The sequence below is a fragment of the Trichoderma atroviride genome, chromosome 1 (assembly GCF_020647795.1).
Source record: "Trichoderma atroviride chromosome 1, complete sequence".
NCBI classification, from domain to species: domain Eukaryota; kingdom Fungi; phylum Ascomycota; class Sordariomycetes; order Hypocreales; family Hypocreaceae; genus Trichoderma; species Trichoderma atroviride.
In genome coordinates this window covers 6,411,267-6,424,364 of record NC_089400.1, presented here as the reverse complement: position 1 = coordinate 6,424,364, position 13,098 = coordinate 6,411,267, and the positions used below count along the sequence as shown (strand labels likewise).

At 48.5% G+C, this 13,098-nt stretch overlaps 7 protein-coding genes across 8 annotated transcripts; 5 read left to right on the top strand and 2 right to left on the bottom strand.

The window, feature by feature from the left end:
- Positions 1-291: 291 nt before the first annotated feature.
- On the bottom strand, positions 292-1,900 carry TrAtP1_002321 (uncharacterized protein). Its single transcript, XM_014085464.2, has one exon. It carries the CDS (start codon positions 1,711-1,713, stop codon positions 400-402), a length of 1,314 nt encoding a protein of 437 aa, XP_013940939.2. The 5' UTR covers positions 1,714-1,900; the 3' UTR covers positions 292-399.
- On the top strand, positions 1,901-3,746 carry TrAtP1_002320 (uncharacterized protein). Of its 2 annotated transcripts, none has more exons than XM_066111419.1 (3): positions 1,901-2,078; positions 2,140-2,930; positions 2,991-3,746. In XM_066111419.1, exons 2-3 carry the CDS (start codon positions 2,418-2,420, stop codon positions 3,231-3,233), a joined length of 756 nt encoding a protein of 251 aa, XP_065967494.1. In that variant the 5' UTR covers positions 1,901-2,078; positions 2,140-2,417; the 3' UTR covers positions 3,234-3,746. The 2 variants fall into 2 exon arrangements, with proteins under 2 accessions (XP_065967494.1, XP_065967493.1); XM_066111420.1 differs by having other exon boundaries at positions 1,901-2,930; positions 2,991-3,213; positions 3,281-3,746.
- A 628-nt stretch (positions 3,747-4,374) lies between these two features.
- TrAtP1_002319 (uncharacterized protein) lies at positions 4,375-4,721 on the top strand (the record flags this gene model as incomplete). Its single annotated transcript, XM_066111418.1, has 2 exons — positions 4,375-4,632; positions 4,686-4,721. 2 exons carry the CDS (start codon positions 4,375-4,377, stop codon positions 4,719-4,721), a joined length of 294 nt encoding a protein of 97 aa, XP_065967492.1.
- A 20-nt stretch (positions 4,722-4,741) lies between these two features.
- TrAtP1_002318 (uncharacterized protein) lies at positions 4,742-5,116 on the top strand (the record flags this gene model as incomplete). The annotated part of the gene is made up of 2 exons (XM_066111417.1): positions 4,742-4,969; positions 5,036-5,116. 2 exons carry the CDS (start codon positions 4,742-4,744, stop codon positions 5,114-5,116), a joined length of 309 nt encoding a protein of 102 aa, XP_065967491.1.
- Positions 5,117-7,010: 1,894 nt separating this feature from the next.
- Positions 7,011-7,545, top strand: TrAtP1_002317 (uncharacterized protein; the record flags this gene model as incomplete). Its single annotated transcript, XM_014085466.2, has 3 exons — positions 7,011-7,206; positions 7,264-7,392; positions 7,451-7,545. 3 exons carry the CDS (start codon positions 7,011-7,013, stop codon positions 7,543-7,545), a joined length of 420 nt encoding a protein of 139 aa, XP_013940941.2.
- A 729-nt stretch (positions 7,546-8,274) lies between these two features.
- Positions 8,275-9,981, top strand: TrAtP1_002316 (uncharacterized protein; the record flags this gene model as incomplete). The annotated part of the gene is made up of 1 exon (XM_014085467.2): positions 8,275-9,981. One exon carries the CDS (start codon positions 8,275-8,277, stop codon positions 9,979-9,981), a length of 1,707 nt encoding a protein of 568 aa, XP_013940942.2.
- On the bottom strand, positions 9,241-12,769 carry TrAtP1_002315 (uncharacterized protein). The gene is made up of 4 exons (XM_014085468.2): positions 12,405-12,769; positions 11,686-12,343; positions 11,244-11,622; positions 9,241-11,172 (listed from the first exon to the last, which is right to left on the bottom strand). The coding sequence occupies exons 2-4, from the start codon at positions 12,114-12,116 to the stop codon at positions 10,546-10,548; spliced, it is 1,437 nt and encodes a 478-aa protein (XP_013940943.2). The 5' UTR covers positions 12,117-12,343; positions 12,405-12,769; the 3' UTR covers positions 9,241-10,545.
- Positions 12,770-13,098: the final 329 nt, after the last annotated feature.

Here is a 13,098-nt window from a genome sequence, read left to right as displayed (position 1 = left end):
AACTCGACTGATTTTTGATCTCCGAAGTTCTACGCGTCCCGGGTAGTGCCTGCAAAAATGCGACGCCAATCAGCATTCGGGACAGCAAAGTCGATATCGCCACGCAGATTCAAGATAACAACACTGGCCAGACTCCACTCGGTATAGGCTTGTTATTTTCAGATTCAACGTATAATCCCGCTTCTTAAGGAATCGGGTATCCTATTGTAGAAAAATTGGCTGACACAAGGGCTTCCTAGCGATCGGAATTCAGGCGGCCGCTTGTGCATTAGTGAGCGGCCGCTCTCGACGCCTCTTTCAAATCTTGGTTTATAGAAGGGGCTCGACAAGATACGTTTTTTCAGACTAATATCATAACGAGAAAAGCATTACTCCGACAAAATTGTATTGTTCCACGTTCTACAATTCATCAACTACAGCCATCAACTCTTCGAGGCGCATATTCGTCGTGCTTCCAATCCAAGCATCCATCTTGTCCGAATCCAGCCCCAAACACAGACTCACTAGACTAAACTTGTCAATGTCCTTGATTGACGTTGCTTCACGCAGCCAATCCGAGTCATGAGGCACAACAGATAGAGGATCCTTTTGTTCCACCATGCGCAGCCACGTCGCCGCAGAAGTGGCGTCCCAGAGACCACATCGAGCCGTGAAGTCAATGGTTCCGGTACAGCTAACAGTTCCATCGCGGGTGAGCAGATAGATGCACTGCGTGTACGTGACCACCATCCAGACGCGGCGCACATTCTCCATCAAGATCCAGTTGCGCCACAAGTGGTTGGCCACGTTTATCCTGTCCTCCACGGCCAGGTACTCTCCGCCAAACGTGTTGTGTAGAGTGACATCAAGGCTTACCGATTCCCACATCTGTGCCGTCCAGGCTTCCAGCACGGGCATCTGCGTCTCAGCCAAAGCTCGTTGGCGAATATCGCCGTCAAAAAGGCGGATGAACTGATAGATGAACAAGGACAAGACTCTAGCCAGGTGTTGGCCGGTAGAAAGAGGGCTTGGTGAGGCAAACATGCCAACCAGCGGGTCTTTGTTTTCAGAATTCGCCTCCAAAAGCGCATCGGCTTTGTGTTGGATGTGCTGCATCACTACAAGTTCGTTTTGTTCGTTCTTGTTGCCGTAGACTGCGATGGCAGCATATGCGTCTTTAAGGCACGGCGGCATCCCCGTATCAACAAAGAGGGATGCGTGTATAAGGGGGCAGCGGTTGCAGTCGATCCACTGCCGGAGCCATTTCTTGATGCAGCGAATGTATTGCTGGACGGCAGAACCGCGTATCAAGGGCGGCGTATGCAGCGATTGATGGTGGATGATCCAGAACTCGGCTTTCAAAAACCAAGGACGAGTGAACAGTTGGCGATTGTTCACGTCGAAGCCATCTTGACGAGTGTTTTCATTCTCATCGTCATTCCCAATCTCACTCCCGGCATCGGTGAATAGCAACGATGTTGACGAGTCCAGCGACGGCTCCGACGCTGAAGCCGTAGATTCCGCCCCAGAAGACGCATCTCCTCTGCGGCGGGCATAGAGACGACGTGATGAATAATGGCATTTGACTTGTTTGCCTAGGCATCGCTGGCAAAAGGGGCGGCTCTTGTCGCAGCGCCGCTTTGCCTGGGTGCAGGGGATACACGCTCTTTGCCGCTGAAACTGCGCCGACTGTGAGCGGTCGTAATTAGCCTCTTTAGTCATCGCGGCCTCCATAGCTGCGGATAATTCTTTGTTGGTCGGCGGGCTATTTCGGAAACTCTTGACAATGGGTCGGTATCTTTGTTTGGAAAATCAAAAGTGCTTTTGGATTCGTATGCTGGCGGGAAACTGCACGTATATGGCGGGACGTTGAATGGCGGAAAAAGGGAGCAAGATTGCTTAAAGTGCTCGCATCAGCTGCGGAACATTGGCGGAACATTGGCGGAAAAGTCGTGTTTGATAAGCTGGACTAAATTATCAGGCCAACACTATCCACCATCAACGTCCACAACCAAATGGTGCAATGCGGCTCTGAGAGCTGAAGCTGATTTGACTCAGCATCTCTTTATGCAATCAGGCGGGCGTACAGTGGCAAGCTGGTGAGGCTCCTGGCATGTTTCGCCGTGTCTTCAGCAACTTCATGCTAACAAATTGGCCCAGCAGTGGAGCAAAGACGCGATTCAACCATCCGCAAAACATCCGCCAACTCGGAGTTAGAGAGCCGCCGTTCTAAGCCACCAAAACTCATGCATCACATCAAAAGAATCGACTTTGGGAAAAAAGGAGTTCAGACCCGATGATGGAACGCATAAATACTACAGCGGCTTCTCCCAGCCATGTTGTGACAATCGCCCCAAGACACCCAGAACAACTTCATCTCTTCGCTTCAATACAATAACCCACTTCCCTCTCTATTCACCTCCTTTACATCTACCATCATGGCCACTGCACCAGCTTTCCCCAAGCCTGTCGCTGTCGAAACCTTCCACAAGAAGCCATACGCGGCCATATCCCCTTTGCGCCCAGAGCTTTCCCAGAAAGGCCGCGTCGTCTACGTGACAGGAGGCTCTGCTGGAATCGGTCTGGCCATCTGCCATGCCTTTGCTTCAGCCAACGCCGGCACCGTTATTCTTACTGCCCGTCGAGAGGGTCCCCTGAATGCCGCCGTCAAGGCCCTATCCAAGGAGCATCCAAACACCAAATTTGTTGGCCAGGTTTTGGACGCGACAGATCGAACTGCGACAGACAAAGCCTGGGCACAGCTTGATAGCGACGGCATTGTCGTCGAGGTTTTGGTTCTTAACGCCGCGCACATACCGGATAGACCAGCTTCAGTGTTGGAACTTGGATACAAAGATCTGTGGCCCAGCTTTGTGACCAATGTCGGCGCCAACCTTGATCTCATCGATCGATTCTACCATCAAAAGAAGCGTGCGGCCGGCCAGAAGCTGGTAAGTTGCTATTGTCCGATTTCACCGTAGGAAGATGTTCTTATACTGACATGGACGCAGTCGCTAGTAAATATCTCGACCATGGCTATCCACATCGGTGGAATCGTCAAAACCTACGGCGGCTATGGTGCTACAAAGAACGCAGGAACCATGACGGTGCAGATGATTGCTCGAGGAGTCTCTCCAGAGGATATGCAAGTGTTGAGCTTCCACCCGGGTGTAGTTTTCACGGAATCGGTGGCAAAAGCGGGCGTCACAGAAGAGACCTTTGACTGGGATGATGGTATGATGGATGCTTCTTGACGAGCCCCTTGTCCCTTTTTTGCCCTGTCGCTAACACCTTCGCGTAGCTAATCTTCCCGGTCATTACGCTGTTTGGGCGGCTTCTGAAGAATCCAAGTTCCTTCACGGCCGCTTTACTTGGGCAGCGTGGGATGTGGAAGAGCTGAAGAGGGAAGAGTCGAGGAAGAAGATTGAGGAGGATGAAGCTTACCTCCGCGTGGGAGTCATCGGGCTTTAATGGATGTATGGAAACTCCAAAGCTCCAAGAACCGATTGTCCGAATTGTCATGCCACGTTATATTGCATATAGATCATTTTTGACGACTACCAATTCAACCTCGAACTACAATGGACTTGGTGCATTCTCGAGGGCTTTGCTACACCTTAGAACTACTGAAACGGCAGCCTCATGTCTATATTGGTATAATCTTCATAAAATGCGAATCAACCTTGGGCTCCATAGAGCCACCGATTACCAAACGGCAAAGACCATTTCCCCGTAAATATTGGCCAGATGGGTTGATATCAAGATGTCACTGCACTTGTGCATTTCAAACAGAGCTTTACACAAAAAGATAAACGACGATACTCAATAACAGGTACCAGTAGTTACATAACGTATTGATGGAACTATTATTAGAGATTTGACCTCCATATTTGTGCCATAAGCCATGAACAGGTCGCTACCATTGAAAGCCGACAATCACCTGGCTGCCAAGGGCACAATGGATTCTTTGTGCAGGACTACGAGTACCAGCTGTCACATCTGGCTCGTCACGGTGCGTTCAAGCCGACAGCCCCTTTCTCTTGAAACCCCAAGCCCTTTGTTGCCCGTGCAATTCGCTCATTGGCTCGCGTTATCTTGGTAATTCCGTTCCGATATTCCATTCCTCTCACTTGCACTTGAGCAAAATTCTGCAAGCTCCCAATTTTCCAAATCTCTCCCGATTTTCAAAATCACAGGCCCTCCCACAGCCGCCTCTTTCACTCGGTGGGAGTTCTGGGGCGCCCAACATTCTGCGCCCACGCCGCCCTGGGACTCTCACCGGCCCTATATTAGACAGCCGAGGACCTTGTCTATCCCTCTCTACAAGACTCTCTACAAGGTCCTCGGCTGTCTGGTATACGGATCAAGACCCGGCGCCACCACATCCACCGAACGATGTGTGGCGCTGGGTCTTGGTGGAAGAGAGATCTATCCAAGGGCTTCACTGGCGCAGACGGTTGGTTTGAGATTACCCATCAACCGTCTGCGCCAGAAACTGTCCCGGCTTTGGACAGCAGCAACGGCGTGCTGCTGGAGATCTTTTCTCCTAATAAACTCGCCTCCCAACCACCCAGTACATCATCCATCCATTCATCAAAAATGGTCATTTCAGACATCATTTTGCTCCAACATGATTGGCAAACTCAGTTCGTGGTATGTATGGCACAATCTCTGAAATATGATCTTTGCTGACGGATCCATAACAGCTACCCCCGATGTTCGGCAACATTCACAGTCTCTGAATCCATCTGGACTTTCGAACATGGACAAGCGAGCTTCTCTCCCAAGGACGACCCATCGGAGCAACCCATCGCTTATGCCACCATTCTCTGTCATCGGCGGCAGAAATGACCAGGCGTCACCACCAAATCCAACCCCAGACCTGAAGATTGTGACTCGTCACCCTCAGCGATTTTCTCAACTCATGCAAGGGTCTCTTCTTCTTTTTCTTCTTCTTCTGGCGACTGATCCGGGCATTTGGCTTGACAAGGTAAGAGCTACCAGATGCTGTAAACATTTGCGCCGATGAAACAAATGATGCTAACCCCATTATTAGGCATATCGAGTCACCTTGTATATCTTGCCGAACAAGGAGCATATCGCAGAGAACAGGAAGTTGGGCAGGATGAGCGGATAATTGCTGGATGCAAAGAGGAGCTATACGTTTGACAAGGCAATCCGAGAATGGAAGCGCTTGGAAAGGACACAAAGAATCTTCGGGGTTTGTTTTCGTTTTACACGTATGGTATGCAATCGGAGAAATCGAAGGAGATCTCATTGTGCATTTCTCCTCTTGTAACTGTACATATGGGAGTCCTATAATCAACTCAAACAAGCTTCGGAAGATACGTGAAGGTGTAATTTTTTTTTCTCTACTTATCGTGACCAACGCACTGAATACCATTGATTAGCATGCGATTACTTGGCTTGGTCACACCCAAGGATCTCCAATCACGAGTTTGAACTTTCATAGTCTCACTGTTCATGGCGCACTGGTGCCAGAATCGATAGTAGGAAAAGAAGCATCGTAGCATTGCAGGAATAGGTAGTTTGATGGTTCACTCTGATGCTGAAATATTGATATGCCTTGGATAGCTGCACTCTGGAAGTCTTTTATGTAGCTAACATGGCGATCATTCAGACGAAGCTTTTGTGCCTTATAAGGGTAATTTTGAAGAAGAGCAATCCTAACGGTGTTGATGTACATTCGTTGGCTATGTCTTTACAGCGCAGAAATCCTGATCTAATATCCTTCTTTATTTTCCAGCTATCTACGCGTGTGATATGCGATGGTGTTGAAAACGGGATCACGTTGTAGGCCTACTGGGCTGCACATTGACACTCGTACATCCAATACAAAAACAAGCGATAGAGCTATAATGGGAGTGGGAGAGTTGAATCGATGCTCTTCATGTACGTAAATACTATGCAAAAACGTTGTAGTCGCAAGGTGTTAAGACGACATTCTAACAAAACACAAACATTGCACCGCACTGCACTCACGGCTTCAGCCTGGACAAATTGTAAAGGTGCAAAAAAGGCAAGGCATTTCAAGCCTCTTTCACTCGGCTCTAGCCCGGCGTGAAAGACAGTGATGAAAGTGCTAGGAAGCGTTGAACAAGTGCCAAGGCAGGTATCTAGAGAAGGCTGAGCTTTGAGTGATGTCCACCGACATATCGACGTGAATATCGCATGACATTCTTCACTCAGTCCATTGCTCACTGTCACTTGACTTATGACGGTGCTCAGAAAAAGCGGTCAATAGTTCCAACAGAGAGCGATCCCTTTGGCAGTAGCAGATGCCCATCGTCGGCAATAGCCAATCAGCCTTTTCAACAAGGCGACGCAATCGAAAGGAAAGACCTACTGCCACGTGGCTGTTACGCGTCATGGCCGAGCTCACATTCAGCAGCCCGTCTTCTATTTCCTCTCTTTTCCTTTTCTCTCTCCTCTCCTCTCCACCTTTTCTTCTTTCGTCTCTTTGTTTTTTTGGCTTTTTGGGGGTTTGCATGGGGTGGCTACTCCGATCAAGAGTACGAATGCTGATGACTGGGAGGAAGCTGGGGACTGGTTTGCGGTCCCAGCCAGACAGCCGCAAAAACCAATTATCTGACTGGTTATCTGACCGGTTCGGCGAGATCATGCACAAGTTGAGGGTGGCCAGACGGAATAAGCGTCGAATGATTCAAGAATTTGAACGCTGTCTAGCTACAGGAGGAGGCAGTCGCCCTGGACACTTCATCGCATGGTTCGTTTGTTCAATTAGGAGGTCTCAGCAAACCCGCAGCCTTCTGCCAATCTGGAGGCATTACCCAAAACCACACAGCCCATTCAATCACACCCACTTTCCTGTTTCAAATGAAGCGAATCGGCCTGCGCGGCTTGCTTCACTCTTTTCTGTGCCTGATTACCCTTTAGCGGCTCCCTTTGAAGGTAAGTGATGTTCAGAACGTGTAGCAGCTCACAGACGCCAAAGGCTGACAATTTGATAGCAAGCAATTGCAGATGATCTTTGCAATTCGCCGTTCCCTATGAGCATTGCGCGAACGATATCTGGGGCCTTTCCGACGGCTACGCGAGATTTGATCTATCGACTTATCCTACAGGTGAAGCAGGGAACTCCATCTCGAATCAAACTTGTTATTCAGAACCATTCCACGGTCGCACATGGAGACCAGCATCACGCATATGCATATCTCATCTTGACGGCGATGGCCAGTCAGCCGGGTAAGAAAACTTCTTCATCTTTTCCGCTTCGAGCATGACATTGACAAACGCCCTTAGCATCGCGTTTCAATCCCGCGTTCATTCTACGCCACACCATTTCTCACTCAAATTACTTGTCCAGGCCGCACTCTGCCAGTTGCGTTCTTTTGCGGATCTTCAACTTCTACTGCTTTTACTACCACATTCGTAAGCTTTCTTTCTAATCAGTTTTTCTTTCATGCTTTGTTTCTAATTTGTTTCTCAGAGTCTTTTTACTCCTGGTTCATCGGCCTTCCGCTTCGCATCATCGATACTGGGGTTCTCTTTCTATGTTCACGTCGCCGGACAATTCTTCTATAGTTTGAGCGCCTTTCTACTCTCTTTCTTTCTACATGGCTTTTACTTTGATGGAATGGTACAGTGGTTGTGCAATAGAGCAAAGGCAGGAAATTGCACTGAGCTTTTCGCGTTCATGAGTGGCTGAGATTTTTAATCTGGGCAGTTTAGATACAAAAGTAAATAGTAACCGCATCACATTCTCTCCAAACCGTGCATTCATCTCGTGTAGACAAGCAAGTGAATGGGTAAAATATTTAGCTTTGCCAAGCTGTGCGGTAACCAATCAGCCACGAGGATAGGGCATACTATCAACAAACACTCTGGAATCCTCGTCTAAGTCTGACTGCGTGGTAAGCTGACTTTCGCATTCATATGATTCATTCAGCTATTATTAAAAAAAAGTGTCAGCTCAACTGACCATAGATGCGTAATGTGGCGTTTCACGGGAAGAGAAAACACAGCGTAAACTGAGAATCTTCTCTGCTCTACACTACTCTTAGCTAATATGGTTGCAGCTGATGTTATCTGCACACATAATACTATCATCTTTGACATGATTACAGCCATATGACGGCAGCTGATATTATCGCAGCTGATACTATCACGGCTGATGCAGTTACTTCAGCTGATGTCCAAAACATGGCGGTGGCTTTGCGCAGCTCAGGTATAAATGAAAGATCAATTCCATGCCACCAACTCTTGGGTAATTCAATACAGCAATTACTCAAAGCACAAAGCACTCTTGAAAAAATGAGAAGCAATCTGTTCGGTCGCAATGCCACACCCAAGGCCGGTGGTAGCAGCACAGCAACCATGAGCGGCAAAAGGCCCGTGGAAAAGCCAAAGGCAAAGAAACTCACGCTTTACGTCCCCAATGTCTTCAAAAAAGGCGAATCCGTCCTTCTCATGTCTGCCAGCCACCGGGGAGACATGTATCACTTCCGGGCAGCGTTGCAAGTCGAGAACTTGTCGGTTATCCTCTACGACTCCAATCGCAATGATAAAACGAAAACCGCAACAGGTGACCTTGAAGAATACTTGACTGAATCGGTGGTGAGGAAGAAGAAGCATATATTCATAACTCCTTGGGATTATAAGACGTTGTTTGCAAAAGGAAATAAAATACCTACAACTACCACTGGTTGTTGGTTGGACGGACAGAAATATGAGAATCAAGCACACAATCTCATCAAGCTTGAGTTGGGCACGTTCGGCGAGAAAGCTTCCACTCAAATTATCGCTAGCGCACCAGATGGTCTAAAGGATGTTGTCAATGGGATGACTATCCTCAGCAAATCCATGGTTGGCAATAATTTTCCCGATTTCAAGCACCTTTCAGAGGAATTCCCAACAGTCTCAGACGGTTTTAGAAAGCTCTGGGCGCAATGGAAGGGCGCCGGGGTCGAAGCTGGCGAGAACGCAATCCTCCTCATGTATCGAGACACCGGTACACGGGATCCCGATCCGGTAGAAACAATGGGCGTCTACCCAGAGCTTGACAATGGAAATGCCACCGACGATATCAAGAAGCTTGTTGCTGAGATAGCACAGAAGGAAAAGAAGCCGTTGACCATTTTCACATGTGGGCTTAAAGATTCCGGCATTGGGGAATACTGGAAACATCTTGGCAACCTGATGCCTGAAGATCCGAAAATCAGCAAAAGAGACTTTGAAGCCTATTTCCTCAAGTGGTCGTACGAAAACGGGTATTTTAAGATGGCCACGGGGTTCCGAAGCGGCCCTTTGGATTTGTTTACCTTTATGGGCATCCCAACGGTATCGATTGGATTGCGCAACCTGATGGGAGAAAATCGGCATCAGCTGTTGGCACATGAAAAGTTCAAACGAGTGAATATCCAATATGATCAACCACGGCACAAGGTAACCGCGGCCGTAATTTCCAAGCGCTGGGGAGATGCGCCCATGCCGGATCAGACTACCTTTGGGTCTCCATTCTGGGACGACGATTTCCAGCATCCAGCGAATGCCAAAGAGAGAGTTAAACCACAAGACAAAAAGGGAGAGCAAATGCAAGAGGCCCGCAACTTTGCTTTATTCGACAGGACTGTCGTGGAGATTGGGTACAGGTTTGCCTTGGAGAAGCATATGGGTTGGAATCAGACAGTCAGGACGTTAAAGGCCAACCCGGCAACGAAAAGGAATGAGCTCCCTCGCGTTATTACCACGACTGAAGCGAGATTCTGCTACCCACATGAATTGGCGAATAACAAGATAGCCCTGGAGAAGCATTTCGACACCAGAGAAGAACTCGATCATAAGACTGTCCAGGCAATGAGGGGACGTTCTGGAGAGCTCCAGCTATCAGAGACGATGATTAAGAAATATGAACAGGATTATGAGGACAACTGGGATGAAGTGACCAGGCTCATCAACAGCTCAAAGATGATCGCTCCAAAGGTCAGGAAGCGTGGATGGAAGATTAACACGAACAAGTAAACTTTTGTTTTCGCTCAGTCGTTTGCTTTCATCTCTTCATCTGTCTCTCTGTCAGTATCTGCGTTTTGCGATGCGTCATTCCTTTCAGATCCAGTCTTTCTCTCTCTCTTCCTACTGGAAGCTGCACAACTTGGTCTTGCATCAATACTGCACACAGACTTGAGCTACGTTTCAAGCCGTCGCTGACATCGAGAATCGAATTAAAACACAAAAATGGTGTAAGCTCCAACGAGGGAATCGCAAGGAGTTAGGAGGCGCCTTCAGCGAAGATGCCGAGTCTTAACTGCCACTGGACAGGCTGAAGAAGAATGTCTGACTATATTGACCGAGTGACTCTTTGGTAAGTATTCAATTGAAACAGTTGGTGCGCGTACATCTGTGCCTGTATCGCATATTTGTTGGGAATGGCCGATGGGTTTTGGATACGAGAGCGATGCGAATCCTGTATGCTAGCAAAGAATGAAAACTTTTATTTAGGCCACATTTCTGTGTGATTATAATCGAAATTCGAAGATAGTCCGTCCCTGGTCGCAGTCAAAACTGCACGTCTCTTTCTCTCCATATTTAGAAATCGCGGCTGGAAGGAGTGGTGCAATTGCTATGGAAACGGTGCCTACTGTATTCGGTGACAGCAGCGTTCTTTATCGAATAGTCAATGAGCTTTCCAGTACCTGGAATCAAAGCTTCCGTAAAATTGAACCCTGATGGGACGGTAAATCCACCAAATTTGTTCCTGACAGCGACGTCGTTCATGATGCCGGTCTGGTTGACGGTGAAATCGTTGAGTGGCGGCGAGATCTCTCCTGACACGGGATTGGTTGCAGAAGCATATTCTTGACTTGCGACGGCTTGGGAGACGCCCAGTTGTTTGGCAAGAGCCTGGATGGAGCATGCCTTGTTCTTGGGGTTTAACAAAAATCTATTTGCAGCGTGCATAGAGGCCATGAATCGAGTCAGGAGGGCGGCTTCCGTCTTGTTGCTCAGGGAAGACTGGCGGATGGTAAAAGCGCTAGAGGTGACGGGAGCGATAACGTCTGAGATGCGAGCGAGGATATTGGGCGTTTCTTCAGCCGATAGTGCCTCACCTTCAACAGTGAATGGATACGTAAGGATTGTGGCATACACAGCGGTGCCGTTGGGAAGGACTTGGTTGACTAAAGCCGAATATCTCTGGGGAGTTCCACCGACGGTCTACCACTCAAGGGAAAAACTGATTAGCCATCATATTCCGGATGTTTGTACAACTACGGTTCTAAGCTCACCATAAAGTAATAGTCTCCGTTGGCGAGCGACAACCCGTAGGCTGAGAGAACGTCCTGGAGCAGGTATGCATAGCCACTGACAGGCGAATCAACGATAATAGGCTTGCCCTTGAGCTGCTCGACGCTGGTGATGGAAGGAATCGAGGCGAGGACAAGGTCCGGGCCCTGATCCAATTGGCCAATCACGGTCACGTTCTGGTTCTGGTTGAAGCGGTAATTGAGCGCGTTGTCAACCGTCGCCGTCAGAATATCGTATTCGCCGTTGAGGATGGAAGCGAAAGCTGCCGTGCTATTGGGAACCTGGCTGTAAACGACATTGAGGCCATTCTCAGCGAAGAAGCCCAGTTGGTTGGCGACGGAGTAGGTAGCTGTAGCTATGCTGTACGTAAAAGCTGTCGTCAGAGATTATTTCGCGGGTAATTAAAGCGCAAAGAAGACTCACAATGCGCCATATTGGACGGTGTCCAAGGCTTGGCTACAGACCACAATAGAGGCCAAAACAAGAGCTCGCAACTGCATTGTCAACTCTAGAAACAAGACAAGACCAATTGTCGCTCTTTCTTCAAATGTCTTTTCTCTCGCCTCGCAATATGATGAGGGGATTCCAGCACTTGACGACATATTTATACTTGGATACCATTGCGACAAGGGTCGTATAACACAAGGTCGTACTGGACTCCAAGGAAGGATCCAAGCTAGCCATGCAACGTATATCATGCAGCCAACACGCAGTGGATTCGGCCACAAACTATTGACCTTGACTAGAACTGGGGTCGGGGGAAAGAGCCTAAAAGAGAGTCGCTGTGGGCTGGAGAATCTCGGCGTTGAGGGAAAACTCTCGGTCAATGTATTTCTTTGCTTTCCTTTGCGCATTTGATTTCGCCGTCTAGATCAATGCCATCTAGAGACTCTAGTGTGGCCGATGTATCGAATTTGAGGTAGATCTCGACACAGATGTCGCTTCGAGAACTTGGAAGCAGCGTCGCATCTTGCCATATGCCGTGGCCATCTTGCGCGATACAAATGTAATCATCTTGTAGAAAACGCCCCGTTGTTTTGTGCATCGTATAAGCCAAGTAAGTCTATGTAGCGGCCCTAAACTATCGGAAAGGTCAGCTTCGGTCAGTATACCCTGTTCAGATACCGAGTTCTATTAAATACCCATATCAACCTGTTCAATATGCCACCAATGCTCCATAGCAAGCTGTAGATGTAGGCGCCTGAGGAAGAGGTTCGTTCAACGTCCACATACCTGAGCTCGTGCTACTGCTCTGCATTTTTGGCAAGTTTTGTAGCTGGAGTTTGGAAACTAGAAGCAAAAGCCGAATAGATCCGATTCAGGCGCGCAATATTCATTCCAAAGCCAGATACCAGACTCGTGCGACCTGTTGGTGGCTGTTGGTGGTATTGCAAAGTTGAGCGTCATTGTGCGTTGATAATCAAAGATTTTGTTTTGCTTGGAATAGCGGCTTTTGAATGCTCCGGTTCTTGTTTGGCGAGGTTCAGCTCTTTTTGAAGTGCGTGGTTGCGAGTTGAGCTCGAGGTTTGGAAGTGCGGTTGGGGCTGCCGCAAATATCGGTTGATGGTTGTGGCCTAGGTAATGGCGCTAGAGTGCTATAGCAGCTTTAATACAGCGCAGGTGCTCGCTAGATACAGAGGCTACAGCGATCAGCAACGCTGTTCCTGAGCGCTAGCTCGCTAGCCAAAGCAAATGCTGACTAAGCACTCTGCATCCCTTGCTTTCGGCAGTTCCCGCTTTTACGGGCGCTTCTTGGGTGTTTTACAGCCGTCTTTGGTCAAAACAGCCTCTTGTGGCTGCTTCGACTTTTATTCGCCAATGACAGTTACTCGGCGC